The following is a 15,427-nucleotide window of genomic DNA, read 5'->3' as shown; positions in this document are numbered from 1 at the left end:
ACTAGTGTGGGTTAGTTCCTAACCTGTGATTTCTGCAGGTTCCCATAGCAGTCATGCACACCATATACCCACCCCAATAGCATCCATTCATAACTATTCACTACAGCAGGATTTGACCTGAGAAACTCTAGAATTTTGTTTCAATTTATTAACTCAGAATGTTTTGAAAAGTTTTTTAAATAAAGTTTTCCCTTGGCCAGCAAGGGAATTGTCAGCCTGAAGTTCTCAGCAGCATCTGGTGAGGCTCTCAGCCAAGTTCTTCAGATACTGTACATCCACAATGACAGCCCATTGGCCTTTGCCATGGCATTTGCTTAATCCTCAGAAAAAACTTCCTGGATCTAGGAAATTTAATTCCTGACTCCTTCGACCCAGATGCTGGCCAAAATGTTGTTTGCAATCTGTATGTAATCTGTATTTTTCCCTAGGAACTGGCCTTGCCGTTAAATTTTTCTAAAACAGTCATATTAATATGTTCAAAAATCCACTGCTGAGTTTCAGATAAAGGATCACATCTGTTCATGAAAATCTTCTTCTCAGCTGGGTTGCAATCTATACAGCTGTTGCTTACCGGATGGAACAAAGTTTTGTCCTATGGGAATGAGAAAAAAAAATAGAATTAAGTAGTAAATGCCAAGTGATTAAAAGTGTTCTCATTTGCTAGAACTTGGATAAACACAACTCTAGTTGAGATTATTTAGTTTTCTATAGATATTCTCTGAGCAATAATCTGGAGTGAAAAACAAAGCTATTATTGGGGAGATATAGATAGCTGAGTGATTTCTTAGGACAAAAAGTGTTTGTCTTTTATCTTAGAGAATAAAAGCACAGAGACAAATGGCAATAACTAATGATCTAGTTTCCTATCTTTCCAACTTCATGAGACTCTAAGAAAAGTCTGATGTGCTTTCTGTGTACGTCTGACACAGACTCCATGTGGCATTGGTTGGACAAGTCACTTAAATGCTCTCCCTTGATGTCCCCACTTGTAAAAAGGAGATGATAATATTTGCTTCCCTGCCTTATGGAAGTTTTGTTAGTATTAATATTTGTTAAGTTGCTTAGAAAACAAAAATGGATATTTATTATTAACTGGGAGTTTTGGTTAGCTGGAGTTTGGTAAAATCAGGACTGCACTGTAAAACAATGCAAGCACAGTCCCATACAATTTGATTTACATCTGTGTAAATTCCAGCTGCACCGCTTGTTAGAGAACACTGAAGACTAACACTGAATTTGAATCTTAGGTAAGGAAGAAAATATCCACTGGGTACTAATATTTGAGGGTTGGAAAGTTCTAATGTATTTGGATTTTGTGTGGTGTGTGGGTGATTAGATAGCTGAAAAGTTTCCGATGGCTGTACAATACACTTACTCTAGCTGCTGAAATAACATTTCAGATAATCCCTGGTAAACATATCCAGGTTTCCCCCTCTGTGCCAGGCATGACCCTGTCAACATTTAATACTAATCCAGGATGTGAACACTTGCATGGCCACAGAGTAGAACGCAAGAAAGAGAGTAAGAGACAATCAAGAAAAGGTTCCTGTAATTTAGTCTGACCTATTTCTATTTTCAGTACCTGCAACAGGCAGACCAAATTCAAAAGTGCAAGGCCCAGTTCTGGCCTTCTGGCCTTCTTGAGGCTTCTCACCTCACATATCATCACTCCCCAAAGCTGGCAGCTGAATACAACTTTTTTCAATATATTTAAAGTGAAAATAATTTACAAAGACTCTGTCACTGCTGACAGGGCTAAATTGGACCATAGGCTTTATCTGGATCACTCATATGCAGGCTCCTACCCTTGCTTTCCTCACCTTTGCCTGTCCATCCCATTTGTGTGAGCTGGCAGAATATTTCAATCTGCAAGAATCTTGGTCTTTCAGGGCTAGGCTGTGCTATTAAAGCAGTGCCCTAAGGAGGGACGCGTGCAGAGCCATGCTGCCCAATGAGAACATGAGACAGCCTTGTGCAGGTGTGCCTTTCTTTTTGTGGCTGACCAGCTCTAGCGGTCAGGGCTAAAGGGGTGTGGAGATCGCCCCTCTTTGCCCCCTCTGTGGCAGCAAGTGCTAGTGCCAAGCAGTCCCTGCACCCAGGAGAGTGCTGTGACTGTAACTGGCCCCTGCTCTGGGGTCTAGGGAGTGGAAGACTCCTTACATCCTTCCTAACCTTTTGCACAAGGGCCAACCAGAGTCTGGTCCTCTGTGCTTTGAGACATCAGGATCCTTGGAAACTGAAATACCCTGGTTGTACACAAGCAGAAAACCACCTGTTCCAGCAGGAGAAATGTGCTATTCAGGAGCACTGCTGCCTTCCCAAAGAAAGCCTGTGCACTTTTGGGTTAGTACCTGTAGTGCAAATATTTGGATTCATTATGGTTGCTGTTTTTGTAATTAGAAAGCAGACAGTATCCCTTTAAGAACAGTTTTTTTATTACTCTGAAAAACTTCTTGGTTTCTTAAACATTTATCCATTCTCATCTCTAGTTTTCTCCGGCCTAAGGTTTAATTATTACTGGGTCATGGATTTCAATGGAAATGGAGTCAGGACCATAAGGGGTAGCCGTAGTTTGTGCTGTAAAGCATAATTTTCCACTTGGAGCCAGAGAGCATAGGCATAAATCGTCCTTCACAGCCAGCATAAAAAGCCACAAGAAATCCTCCTGTAGATTTCAGTTCTGTCAGGGAAGAGAAATGAGTTTTTTTTCTCTGCATGTGGGCAAGTCTGAATATTATTTTAGAAAGAAAACCTTTTCCATAAGATAATGGACATACTAGCAGCCCTGGACTGCTCACGTAATTGGTTCGATGTCTCATTACCTTTCACTTCTTCTTTAACTACAGCCAAGGTCAGTAGTAACTGAAAGTCATTATCCTTGGATGTCTGCAGTAGTTTATTTAACAGGAGGTGGGAGTCTCAGCACAGTTTCTTCCAGACAGGTGTCCTCATGATAAAAACCACCATAAGAATGATACACCCATTAACAGTCTCAGAGAAGAAGCTAAGGGCCTAATGTACATGGTGAGAGAATTCCTCTGACAGTTTGTCCCTGCGCCTCTGTCAGGCAGTTGAGCAAAATGCTCTTTGTACCTGCTTTCTGGATAGAGAACTTTAGTTTCTGATGTTGTAAATCTAGCATCTTTCCTAATCACTACCCTTAGAGTAAAATTATAGTATAATTAAATTGGTCTTTCACAACTTGCTTTGTTTTTTTTAAATCTACTAAATCCGTCCCTACTTAGATACTCATAGAAGCTCTACAAATGGCAATAAAGGAGTTAGAGTGGATAAACTGAATCAGGCATTATCAGACTCAAACCATCTGGAGTGATGCTAAAATAAACACTGAGGGCAGGTCCCTTTACTGGGAGAAATGGAAAATGAGAGGGATTGGCTAATATGGCAACATGGCAAAATTTGCTTCATCTGAGCATTTTATAAGATTAATGACAAAAACTAGAGTATTTTACGTGACATGAGAAGAATTAAAAATAAGAATTCCATGTGATCACTAAGAAGGTGTGGGGGTGGGTAGGCATGGGGTGGAGCAGAGTAACAGATGTGGTCTTTGTTTATGAAAAGGGGCTGTTTGTTGCCTACCTATAGACTATTATTCTTATGGATAATTTTGCACCATTAGTTTAAAATTAATAGACACTTGTAAAAAAAGTACAGCCAGACCTATGTTCGGAACATTTGTCAGCATAGTAACATTGGTTAGAGGTTTGCTTCTTTGGAGACATTTACATGCCAGCAGAAGCCCTAGTGCAGATACAGTTATACCAGTATAGAAGTGCTTTTGGTGGTCTAGCTTATTCTTTCGGGGAATTAGTGTAAGCACTTTTTGCTGGTATACTTACATTGGCAAAAGTTTCTAGTGTAGACCTGACCTATATCTGATGTGAGGCAATCAAAAACTATTTAATACACATTCAAGCTCAGCTGAGAAATCAGCTTTAGACCTGAGCAAGGGGAATCTATTTAACCATTAGTTCTGCAATGTCAGCAGATCCTTGTTTTGAAGTTATGTAGCCAAACCAGAGGCACTTGTGCAACTATGGCAATTAAGAAGATAGACTGCTACCAGGTTTGTATTATGGTTAAGATTGTCAGCACTTTCATCATAAAAAACATTTTCAAGGAATTTCTAATTCAGATGTAAACATTTGGCCTGTCCTGAGAATTGTTATGAGATCTCATCCCTCTAGATAACAAAAACAAAGCAGTACAGGGGACTTAAAGGGACATACACTATAGTGTTTTTGAAAGTGATACTATTTCATTGGCTGTCTACTGGAGTCTGTCCACATCAAAAGTGATGAACCAGGTACAGAAGACAGCTCCGGAGCTGCATTTTGTCACATGTAACTGGTACACCAAGCACTAATGAAGTGTTAAAGCTTCTTTCTAGCAGCTTGGATAGGCACAAAGATAAATTAGAAGTGGATCTGAAGCAGGAAAGAACTATTATAGGGGTACAAAATGAGATATTCAGCTGGTGTACATTGGCATAGCTCCACTGACTTCAATGGTGCTCTTCTGATTTACACCAGCTGAGGAGCTGGCTCAGATATTGTAGCCAGAGTACAGCTGCTACCTCAGTTTCAAAGATTTCACATTTCTGGAAAACCCTTTGGTACATCTCTGCTTGCAATGTAAATACTGGATTAAATGACGAAGGTCAATAACTAGACACTCGAGGAAAATGTCAGTAGCTAAACTATTTCTAACGGTTATAGTTCAGTTTACTAGAATACATCATCTCAAACTAGAAAGTGCTACTGAGGTATGTGCAGTAAAATCCAAATCCTTGCCCATATGCTCAGTTTGAGTAAATATGGGAGCACGGGGGATGGTGGGTTATGTGCAGGTGATCGATGGGTGGGAAGGAATCCCTCAGCATTTCAAAGAAAACTGCACAGATTACAACAATGAAAGGGTTAATCGAAGTCAGTAATTTGTTAATAATCTTATTTGAAATCCTGTTAGCATTACTATGGCACAGTTTGCTCTGAACACAGTTTCCCGCATGACCACATATTTTTAGTGCTTTATAAAAATGGGTTGAAACAGCAGATCAAAGGGACACCTAAACTGCTTACCCTTGATTTGTAAACTCCCTCTCTTTTGTGGGCTTACAACAATGCTTTGAATGTTAATTTTTGTGTGTGTGATTTATCTGCCAAATACTCTTTAAAGTATAGTAAAATATTAATATTTAACTCGTGAGCAGCATTTCTTGCTGCTGTCACACACAAAAATATTCTCTGTGGTGCCTTTGTTAAAATGACACACGTCTTAAAGTGTCAAAATGGTAAAGCATCTTTCAAGGAATAAGGGGCTCACTCTGTGTTGGATCAAATCTGTATTAATTTAACTTTGACCTAAGTAGCTGCAAATATACACAATGTGCATAAATGCCTACTACATATTAAAAGAAACATGCTCTAAGAGATTCTCATTTAAGCTAAACTGGAATAAACTATAATAGTTTTTAAAACTAATGTCTTTTGACTGGACAAACACATTGTTCTCCAAATTCAGTACAGACTCAAGATAGTATGAATATCTGAAAATGACCCAAGGTGACTCCAACCTTCCTATAGCTCCAGTGCTGGTTACCCTTCATGCCATGACAGTCATACAGTGTGACAGGGCTACTGTGCGAAACGGCATCGAAGCAGAATTTTCTGGTGTGAAGAGGTTCCCCGGGGCGGATGTCTTCTCTCCAACCAAAGGTAAAGAGCTACAAAAAACCAGGCAAGATGATAATATATGGCTGTTTGAAAGACATTTAAAAACAAAAACCAAACCAGTGTATATGTCCTTCCTTTGCATGTCAAGGAAAAGGATTAATTAGGCACCAGTTGATGATATAGTGATTCAAAGTTCTGTTGGTTAAATGTGTGCATTAACACCACCACAGAACAAACATTAGTATGGAACAACTGCTAGTTCTTGGCAGAAAAAGAAAAATTCAGATTACATGAATATTAGTTATTCTCCCAGTTCTAAGAAGAGGAGGAGAGTTACTGAAAGAAGAAACGAGTAAACCTTTGGAATCTCATATGTAGACAGCATTTCATAGAATCATTGACAACACAGGTGCAAAATAGTCAGGGAGTTCAGAACATCATCCTAGCTTAGCCTCACGCACACAGCATTTTTCTGACCTTCACTTAGAAATCACTGGGGTAGTATCTCAGTCAGTTACATAGACAGATCATTCCCCTGCCGAATTTTTCTCATGTTTAACCTACAGTTTCTTTTAATTATATGGTATAATATCATTTCCTCTCTTTTGCCCCCCTTTCCCAAGCCAGACATTAAGTTCTATCCATCTCCCTCCTCTACAACTTGTGATCTACATGCAAATCATTAAAGCCCTTCTTCATGTGGTTCTGAGAGAGATTCTGGAGGTTTACAGTCAGTAACAGTATCCTGCTCCATCAGACATCAGCTGCCTGATGTTACTGCGCAGCACCACAAAACTTTCATTCATAAGATGCAGGAGACAGGCCTGACATCAGATTTAAAGATCTGGCATTTTCCTTTCATGTGAGACAGTGTGTAATACAGGTCACAAGTTTTAAATTTAATATATTGGTATTAGTTCTTCAGTACTGTACTATCTCCTTAGCAGATTTCATTTGAAAGCTGGTATATTTTATGGTGCCAACTCTTAGCTCTTTGAATAGCTGTCGATTTCCAGGTAGTCTCAGTTACACCTATGTAAATCCAGGCCATTGCAGTCAAGGAGATCAGAACTTGGCCCTGAGTACCTCTGTCTTAGGGTGCATATTTCAACCCTTTCATTGTTCTAGTCATCCTCTGAATTCTTTCTGAAAGTGATGCTCTGTTTAAAATGAAGTGTCATAAATGATGCACTGTGCTCCAAGTGTGGCTGTATAGAGATGGCATAGAGAGGAATTATTACCTCCCTTGGCCTGCAGGCAATCCCACTGTATGTACAGAACATATCAACAATATTCGCTCCCCCTCCACCCCACTGCATCTCATTGTGAGCTCATGTTCTCTTTGTTATCTGCTGTCATTCCCTATTTGTTTCTGCATTATAGGTTCTCTAGCCAGCATTTTCCTTGTTTGGCCCTGTGCTGTGCTTATTATTTCCACCTTCCCTCTGAGTATTGTTTTACATTTATCTACAGTAAAGGACAGTGGACAGATTTAACATGGTTTTTAAACCAATCCTTGCTTTGAAAAAGGTTAAGTCATTTTCTCTGTTTCTTTGTGCTTCTTGAACAAAGACTCCCATACCCTCTGCTGAGGTACCTTTTTAAGTCATCAGCAGTGAGAGAAGCAGGATTTGGCACTGCGGAAGCAAGGCTGCTGCTTCAAAAAAGTATAAGCCTTAAAAAAAATTATCACTGTTAGTCTGCAAGCCAAGTTACAGGCCTGAGGCTCAAAATAACCAACGATAGACATTAATGCAAAGCTGGGAATCCCAGCTTCCAAATGGTGTGGAACAGAGGTTCTGAAACGCTCTCATTCTGTTGACTATTTTGTAAGAGACAGAGCCTCTCATGGGCCATTTTCTAATCTCTCACTGCTTAATTCTCAAAATATGTCATTCTGCATACCAGCAGGAAGGACGCTACAGACACTGGTGATCTATGGACCTTGAGAACCCCTGCCATACAGAATGCATTGATACTCAAGTTACCAGCTTGTGTCCTCATCTTCCTCTATTTCAATTATTGCATGATTTCTCTAGATGATGGCTTGGAGACTGATAGAGATAAATGTTGTGCACCATATCCTGTCTGAAACCTGAGAATTCTCATTTTCTAACATACAGCTTTCATTCCAGCCCTAGTGGTCTGAGCAATAGTGGACCTTAAACCTCCAGAGTATCCGGGCTTTTTTTCCCTTGTCTTCTCAAATTGTTCCCTTTTGAAACAATATCTACTCTTCTTTCTGCAAGTGCTGCCTCTCCCTGGTGTTGCCATAATAAAAGCAAACTCAGCAGGGACTGGAACTCCCTCTTAGAACTTCCCAGAAAAGGAGAAAATTAGATTGGAGGGAGGAGCAACTGCCCCAAAACAAATATTAAAATCCTGTATTTACAGAGACAGTTCCACTCTTTCATTCTCATCACTTTACACTGGCTCATCATTTTGTGATTTCAGTCTATCCTCCACTGTCCTGGGAATTCTGCTTAGTTTGATATCAAGCCTGGTATTTTATCCTCCAGCTAATGTGTGAAGATATTACATGGTAACAGTCTCAGGGATGAGCTCCATGACACTCCACTTGTTACTTTCCTCATAATTTGATGCTGTTGCCCCTTTGGCTCACACCATTAGCCAATTTTTGGGGCTTGCAGGATTGTTTTCATTAGGAGGAGAAATGGATGATAGAAATCAGCCCTGTTTATTTACAAAGAACATACGCTATTTCCTTGAACACGATAGGAACAAACAGGCAGTTTCCTTGTTCACAATTTCCAAGTGTGCCCCTCCAGTCAATTCTATGCCACAGGGAGCTCTCTCTCTGTGCTCCTTCTCAGGACCACAGTCATCCCTTGCCAAACAATCCCTTAACCCATTGTTTAACTTCTCCTCAGGAGTTGTGCCAAGTGCCATGCCTCCAAAATTACCTGTGCAGAAGCTTCTATTGTTTCCAGCAGTTCCTTCCATTTAACCTGAAAGAAGAGTGCTTCACATGTCCATTGGCTTTACCTAGGTCTGTGATCTGCTTTAGATCAATGGCCTGCTCATGGTAGTCATTAACAACTTCCAGCATAACAACATTGTTCTGTTAGTAATTACTCTTGTTTATGGTCTGTCAGTCAGTATTGTGTCCACTCTACAGTGTTAGCTTTAGCCGGACAGCACATTTCCAATTTTCTACTAGTTTGTGATATGGGACTGTATTAAAGTCTAGACAATTATATCCACTGAATTCTCTGCATCCACTAAAGCTGTAATAGTGTCAAGACAGCTACAGTTTGTTTGGTACAAATGTCCTTTATAAACTCATGTTGCTTATCACTCATTGCCTTTTTCTTAGGGCTTGATTGTGTGTGGTATAGGAAACTGCTGCTGAATGCTTTCAATTTTCACTGAAGTTGGTAGAAACAGAGCACATAACATCTGAGGGCTAGACTGTGACTTGGATTACATGCCTATGTAAGGGACTAAGAGCTCCCCCATCCCAGTTTAGGCTATTTGGATGTTTGTTCTGTGTGTTTAGGAGGAAGGAGGTGTTGAGTGCCCACCTTCTGCCTGTCCCTTCTTCCCCAGAGCATATGAACAGGCAGGGCACAGAGCCATGACTTTACTCTGCTATTTGCTAACCAGTAGAGCTGAGCCTGGACAGGCAGGTGTTATTGCTGCCGGCACATCCCAGTTTACTTATGTCTGGTCCCTCGCCCAGGGCTCTGCCTGAAGTCAGAATCTAGCCCTTAGAAGTAAGAGATGGAAAAGACCTATTTACTCATCCGGACTGGCTCACTGCCAGTACAAGCTTGTTTCCTACAATATATTATTCCTTTCTGTTGAAGTTTCCTGGATCTTCATTTTTAAAACTCAAACTACAGAGTTGCACATCTGCAGTCCTCTGATCCCTCACTCCTCACCAGGAATTTAAAAACGATCACAAGCCTTTTGTCTGCAGTTTTGCCTTTGGAACCTTGGGATAGAAGGTCATCTTTCAGACTACTGCAGGCTGCATAAAGGTGTGCCAGCTAGAAGTGCTGCCAAGAGATTCATCTTTATTTCCTGCCCCCAGTTACATGATGGGAGTGAAGTCATACAAAATGTTATATCACTGTCTCCTGGCAGGGTCAGCATACATTAACTCCTGTTATACAGGTCATATCTTGCCACTAATTTTTCTACTGAACTCCCCAAAAATTTCTATGGCAAGTTATCAAACTGGATCAATAGCAAATATGCTATTAAAAAAAAGACATAGGTACAGTAATAAAACAGTCGATACCCTAAGCAACATTTTTTATTTCTATTGGCAAATACAGAAATCAGGATAAAGAGCTAGCAAAAATTAGAATAATGTATTTACAACCCTGCTGGAGCACCCTTTTAACCAGGCCCATTTTCATGGATTTCTGACAAATCTCAAGGGAAATTACACATTTACATTCTCATTCCTTGCGAGACATTTCACTTGGAATATTTAAACTAGAAAATGTACTTAAAGCCTATTGCAGGTACCATTCCTGCGCTGGCAGTAAGATAGGCTAATGATCTAGCAGGTCTATTTCATCTTACATTTCTGTGATTCTCGGATTCTTTTCTTTCTTTAACTGGCAGCTTTGAAAAACTGAGTAAAATGATTCCTACCCCTGTGTCATGGGATGCAGCCCTCATTGCCAGACTGGTGCCTCTTCCGTGGTCTGCACACCATCACTCTGTCTCTGCTCCTGCCTATGACTCCCATGGACAGCAGGTGAACCTGCCCTTTGTGAAGGCTAGCCCTCCAGCTCCTCCCCTTCCACCTGAGCCCCATCCCCCCACCCATTGGAGACCTAAGCCTGCAGCCAGCAGACTGCCCGGGCCAGCCCGAGCCACCCCAGCCCCTGGCTGGAACTGATCCCCCACTGGCTTCAGGGGAGAGGGGAGCAAGGGTGGAGCCTCAGGGCGGAGCATGGGCAGGATCACGGCCTGAGTTAGGGGAGACTAAACCCTAAGCTCACAGAACTGCAGTGTCCTCTTCTCGACAGCCCTCCGGCTAGGTCGCCATCTGCACTTCCCCCTTCTGGGAGGGGTATCTCTGTCCAACAGTCCAGCCCCTTCCCCAGTGGTGAGTAGGGGGACCTGGGCCTGCCCACTACTCCAGGACCCGACCCAGGGACCCTGTAAATAGTAGCCTCCTGCTGTTCCCCGGTAATCTCTGTCAATGCTGCTCTATTTCCCTAGGCCACTTCCCATCAGGGCACTCAGCTAATCAGTCCTAGGAGCCAACCACTACTTTGTCCAAGGTGCTTATGTTCTCTTTGCCGTCCAGGGACAGAGTCTTTACTCCCTGGACTCCCAGCAGCAACTGACCCTGCTCTTCCAGTTGATGTAAAAAATGAAGGCAGGCATTTCTGATCACCCTTAGCTCCAATAGGTTGATGTGGAGGGTGGTTTGTTGGGGTGACCATCTGCCCTGTACAGTATGAATGGCAAGGTCTGCCCCCCACCCCCTCTAACAGATTGCAGTTACCATTGGCACCAGTCAGAGGAAGGGAACTTCCACACCTACACTGTGATGATTTCTTCACCAGTCTGGGGAGTGTTTTACCTGTTGGGGAACTGATACCTATTGGTATAAGCTGTGTCTGCTTGGTGAGTAAATTGTTCTGAGCCATCCTTGGAGACAGCGAAGGCATAATTGAATATGATCTGTCACAAAAGTGCAAGAACATAATGGGACCCAGAAGCTGAAGACAGTTGTTGACTGAGGTTTGGGGACTCACCTGAATAAACCTGCCAAGGTTTGATATCCCTCAGCATCTATCCATAGCAAGAAATTCACTGGCTACCAGGGAATCCAAAGATGTCCCTGTAAACTGTATATTTTGTACTGGAGTCAGGGTGAATAGTTCCACATTCAATTGCAGGCCCAAGTCCAGGAAAAGGCAAGTGTCCTCTGCATAGCAGAGAGCACCTCCATGTAAGACCAACAGTTGGGGTATTAAAACAGTCCCATTGCCTGTCAATGCAAGTAGGTGGCCATTACCACTATAACCTTTGAGAGCACCCTCTGAGCCAAGAAAAGGCCAAACACAGGCGCACTCGGTATTAAAAGTGGTCCTGACCTAACACAAAATGCACGTATCTTCTGTGAGATGGGTGACTTGCTATATGGAAGTCTTTGTCGTTGGCACAAGGAAGTATTTTGTGTGGAAACCTCTTCTCTTTATGCTGAGCAGGAACAGGTTCTGTCGCTCAGGTAGAAAGAAGGGAGTTTATTTTCTGTCTTAATAAGAGCTCATGAGAGGGGTCGCTGAAGAGGGATGGAGAAGGGAGGTAAAGTGAATGGTGTAAACCGTTATTACTTCTAGTACTAATTTGAGGTGATATGTTCCCAAGCTGGTTGAAAATGGAAAAGAGGTCTCCAAATGGGGGGAAGGTGGGCAAATGATTGTAGCTGACACGTCCAGAGAAAGGGGAGGGTTTAAACTCTTGACTGTCCCATAAAAACTGATGATTAGAAGCAGCAGCTTGCTGTGAACTAGTGTCAGATGCATAGGCACCGACTCTGTGGGTGCTCTGGAGCTGGAGCACCCACAGGGAAAAATTAGTGGGTGCTCTGCACCCACTGGCAGCCAAGCTCCCCGCCCTGCCCCCCCGCCCCACCCCACCTCACCTCCTCCTCCTCCCCTAAGCACGCTGTGTCCCAGCTCCTCCGCCTACCTCCCAGTGCTTGCTGCCACCAAACAGCTGTAGCAAGCTCTGGGAGGGAGGGGGAAGAGCGGGAATGTGGCATGCTCAGGAGAGGAGGCAGGGAAGAGGCAGGGCCAGGGCGGGGATTTGGGGTTGGAGATAAATAAGGGCAGGGAGGGGGCGGAGTTGGGGTGGGGACTTTGGGGAAGGGGTTGGAATGAGGACAGGAGGGGGCGGGGAAGGGGGGAGTCGGGGAAGAGGGGGTCAAGCACCCACCGGCACCATTAGAAGTTGGCGCCTATGGTCAGATGGATTAGAGTATTTCTTTCTCGGGAAACTCTCTTTTTTGGAAGTTCCATAGGTCTCTGAAACCCAGAGAAACCCAGAGAATTGTATTGGGCTGTTTGGGATCTACTAAATTTCCTTTTGTTCACAGGAGTGTAGGTACCCAATGAATCCAATGTGGCTCTAACGTCTTTTAGAGCATGGAGTGATTCATTAGTATTCTTTTTGAACAACTTTAGTCCATCAAATGGGAGATCCTCTATTGTATTCTGGACCTCTCTGTGGAACCCAGATAATTGCAACCATTTAATTGCCTTGTGCATCACTTCTGCAGTGGAGATAGAATGAACGGAGGTATCTGCAGCATTTAAGATCCTTGAAGGGCTGTCCTAGCCAGTAATGGTTCCTCAGCAACAATAGCCTGGAATTGTTTCCTTTGGTCTGGAGGAATGTGTTAAATAAAAGAATTAAACCTCATAATTTGAGAAGTTGTACTTGGCTATTAACACCTGGTAATTTGCAATGCAGAATTGTAGGGTTGTATATGAGTAAGATTTTCACCTTAGAAGGTCCAGATGCTTCTGGCCTCTCTCATATGGGTGCACTTATGTCAGTGGTGTTTACTTCATTCATTCACCACATCAAGCACCAAAGAGTTGGTGGAGGGTAGAAGAACAGGAACTCACAGTCCTGGGAGGGAACATAATATTTTTATTGGCTCTCTTACACAGAGGTGATATTAAGGTTTACCAAATTGTTTTCGCAGGTTCCAGGAGAGCCTCATTCAGAGGGCAGATGACTCTGGATGGAGTTGCAGAATGGAGAATATCCAACCATTTGGGTTGTGATTCTTTGATTTACTTGAGAGTCTGTAGTGATCTGTAGTGAGTCTGTCACCTGTTTGACAGGTTCTTGCAATTGCTGAAAATCATCATCCATAGAAAGAGAAGGATACATTACCACCTCATCAGGTGATGAGGACAAGATGGTAGTCTGAGGGGTAACTTCTTTGCCTGCCCTAGCCTCTTGATCCACAAACATATCCTGTTGAATGATGTGTTGGGAAGGAAAATTTTGTGCCTCCCTATCATTCTGATGGGACAGGGTTGGGGCCTTGGAGAACTGTTGGTGATAACTGCCCCTGGGTCCTAATATGGCCATTGAGGTCTATATGGGGGTGGTGGTGGCAGCTAAGATTGCTGCCACCAAGCAATATGTGCTCAGCTGAAGTAATCCCTGTTTCCTCCATGGCTCTTGATACTGGTGAGCAATGGAGACTCTGGATCAGCAGTCACCGATAAGTTCATTAGGTACCTCAAGTGTTGCGGTACTGCATGTAGTTATGGTGCTGACTGTAGTCGCGGAGCCGAGCGGACAGTATGCTTCTCCCTGACAGATGGTACCAAAGGCTTTGAGCGCTCTGAGGTAGCTACTGATGTGGACAGGGGCTTGGTCACACGTGGAACCGAAGAGCCTGTTACAGGAGATACAGGAAGAGTGATTATCAAGTGCCTTCTTGGAACCAGGTTTGCTGTTAGAGCTACAGGGTCTCTCTAACCCACCAGTACTGGAGAAACCCTTAGCTTCTGTGGTACTATGCCTCAAGGTGGAGGCTTCCGAGCCCATTCATTTGCTTGGAGAGCAAAGTCTTTTCAAGGTGGACTCATTAAAAGGTGACTTAGAGCTTCTTTTCTTTGGACATTTAGGCCTGGTCTACACTAAGAAAGGGGTTCGAATTAGGGTACGCAAATTCAGCTACGTGAATAGCGTAGCTGAATTCGAAGTACCCTAGTTCGACCTACTCACCCGTCCAGACGCGGCGGGGTCGAACTCCGCGGCTCCCCCGTCGACTCCGCCAACTCCTCCTGCCGAGGTGGAGTACCGGAGTCGACCGCGGCGCTTCCGGAGTTCGAACTATCGTGTCTAGATCAGACGCGATAGTTTGAACTCCAAAAAGTCGAACTCTCCGCGTCGAACCGGCAGTGTAGACGTACCCTTAGAGGAGGTCTCTGAAGCCTTCCCCTTTCTAAGGGAGTGCAGGGCTGAGGTCAATGGGGCACTAGGTACCCCCGGAGACTGATGTACAGGGGGTTCTACTGACCTGGCTCCACACCAGGTTGAAGGGAATGCTCCATCATTAACAGTCGCAGCTTGATTTCCTGTTTCTTTCTTGTCCTGGATTTGAGGGCTAAACAGAAGTTACATTTCAGCAGAACATGGGCCTCTCCTAAACAGTGAACACACTTAGAGTGTCTGTCGCTGAATGGGATGGCCTCATGTCATGTGAGGTAGCATTTAAAACACAGTGAATTGGGCATGCCCCTCTCTGGGAGGAAGGGCTCCCATGAAGTCCTCCAAATAAAAGTCAACAAACTAATTAACTAAATGAACTAAATGAATCTAATCTAAACTAAACTAACTAAAATTACCAAAGGCAAAGTAGCGGACATGCACTCGCTGCAGTCTCACTAAGGTACATCTCACGCAGAGACAGCTGAGAAGGAACTGAGGGAAGTTTGCCTGTGCAGCCCTATATAGCCTCAGTGTGGGGCACAAGGATTTCTAGGGTACATGCATAGGCTGAATGGATATTGCTAATGAAAATCTCTAGTCAAAGGTGCGTGGGGCTCACGTGCACCTGAAATGGAGCACCCATAGGGACACTACCTGAAGATGAAAAATAAGTTCTTCTTCAGATGAAAATTAGTTTGCATTTATGTTGCTTTAATTTTCTTTTAGAGATGATAATCCTCATAGTATTTATACTTTGAAACATTTCTTATTTT

At 43.2% G+C, this 15,427-nt stretch overlaps 1 protein-coding gene across 11 annotated transcripts in view; it reads right to left on the bottom strand.

Moving 5' to 3' along the window:
* Window positions 1-218: 218 nt before the first annotated feature.
* Window positions 219-15,427, bottom strand: part of GALNTL6 (polypeptide N-acetylgalactosaminyltransferase like 6) — a 564,733-nt gene continuing 549,524 nt past the window's right edge. For 7 of the 11 annotated variants that reach the window (XM_039541775.1, XM_039541782.1, XM_039541783.1 and 4 more), the window contains 2 exons: window positions 5,600-5,749; window positions 219-592 (listed from right to left, as the gene is read on the bottom strand). In XM_039541775.1, coding sequence (XP_039397709.1) covers window positions 425-592; window positions 5,600-5,749 — 318 coding nt within the window. In that variant the 3' untranslated portion in view covers window positions 219-424. Of the gene's footprint in view, window positions 593-2,564; window positions 2,681-5,599; window positions 5,750-13,417; window positions 14,116-14,742; window positions 14,830-15,427 lie in introns of those variants that run through there. The other 4 variants (XM_039541774.1, XM_039541779.1, XM_039541781.1 and 1 more) reach the window with 4 other exon arrangements.

The sequence above is a fragment of the Mauremys reevesii genome, linkage group 5 (assembly GCF_016161935.1).
Source record: "Mauremys reevesii isolate NIE-2019 linkage group 5, ASM1616193v1, whole genome shotgun sequence".
NCBI lineage: Eukaryota > Metazoa > Chordata > Testudines > Geoemydidae > Mauremys > Mauremys reevesii.
Note: the sequence above shows the minus strand (reverse complement) of the source record. Positions and strands in the feature narration are given on the sequence as shown.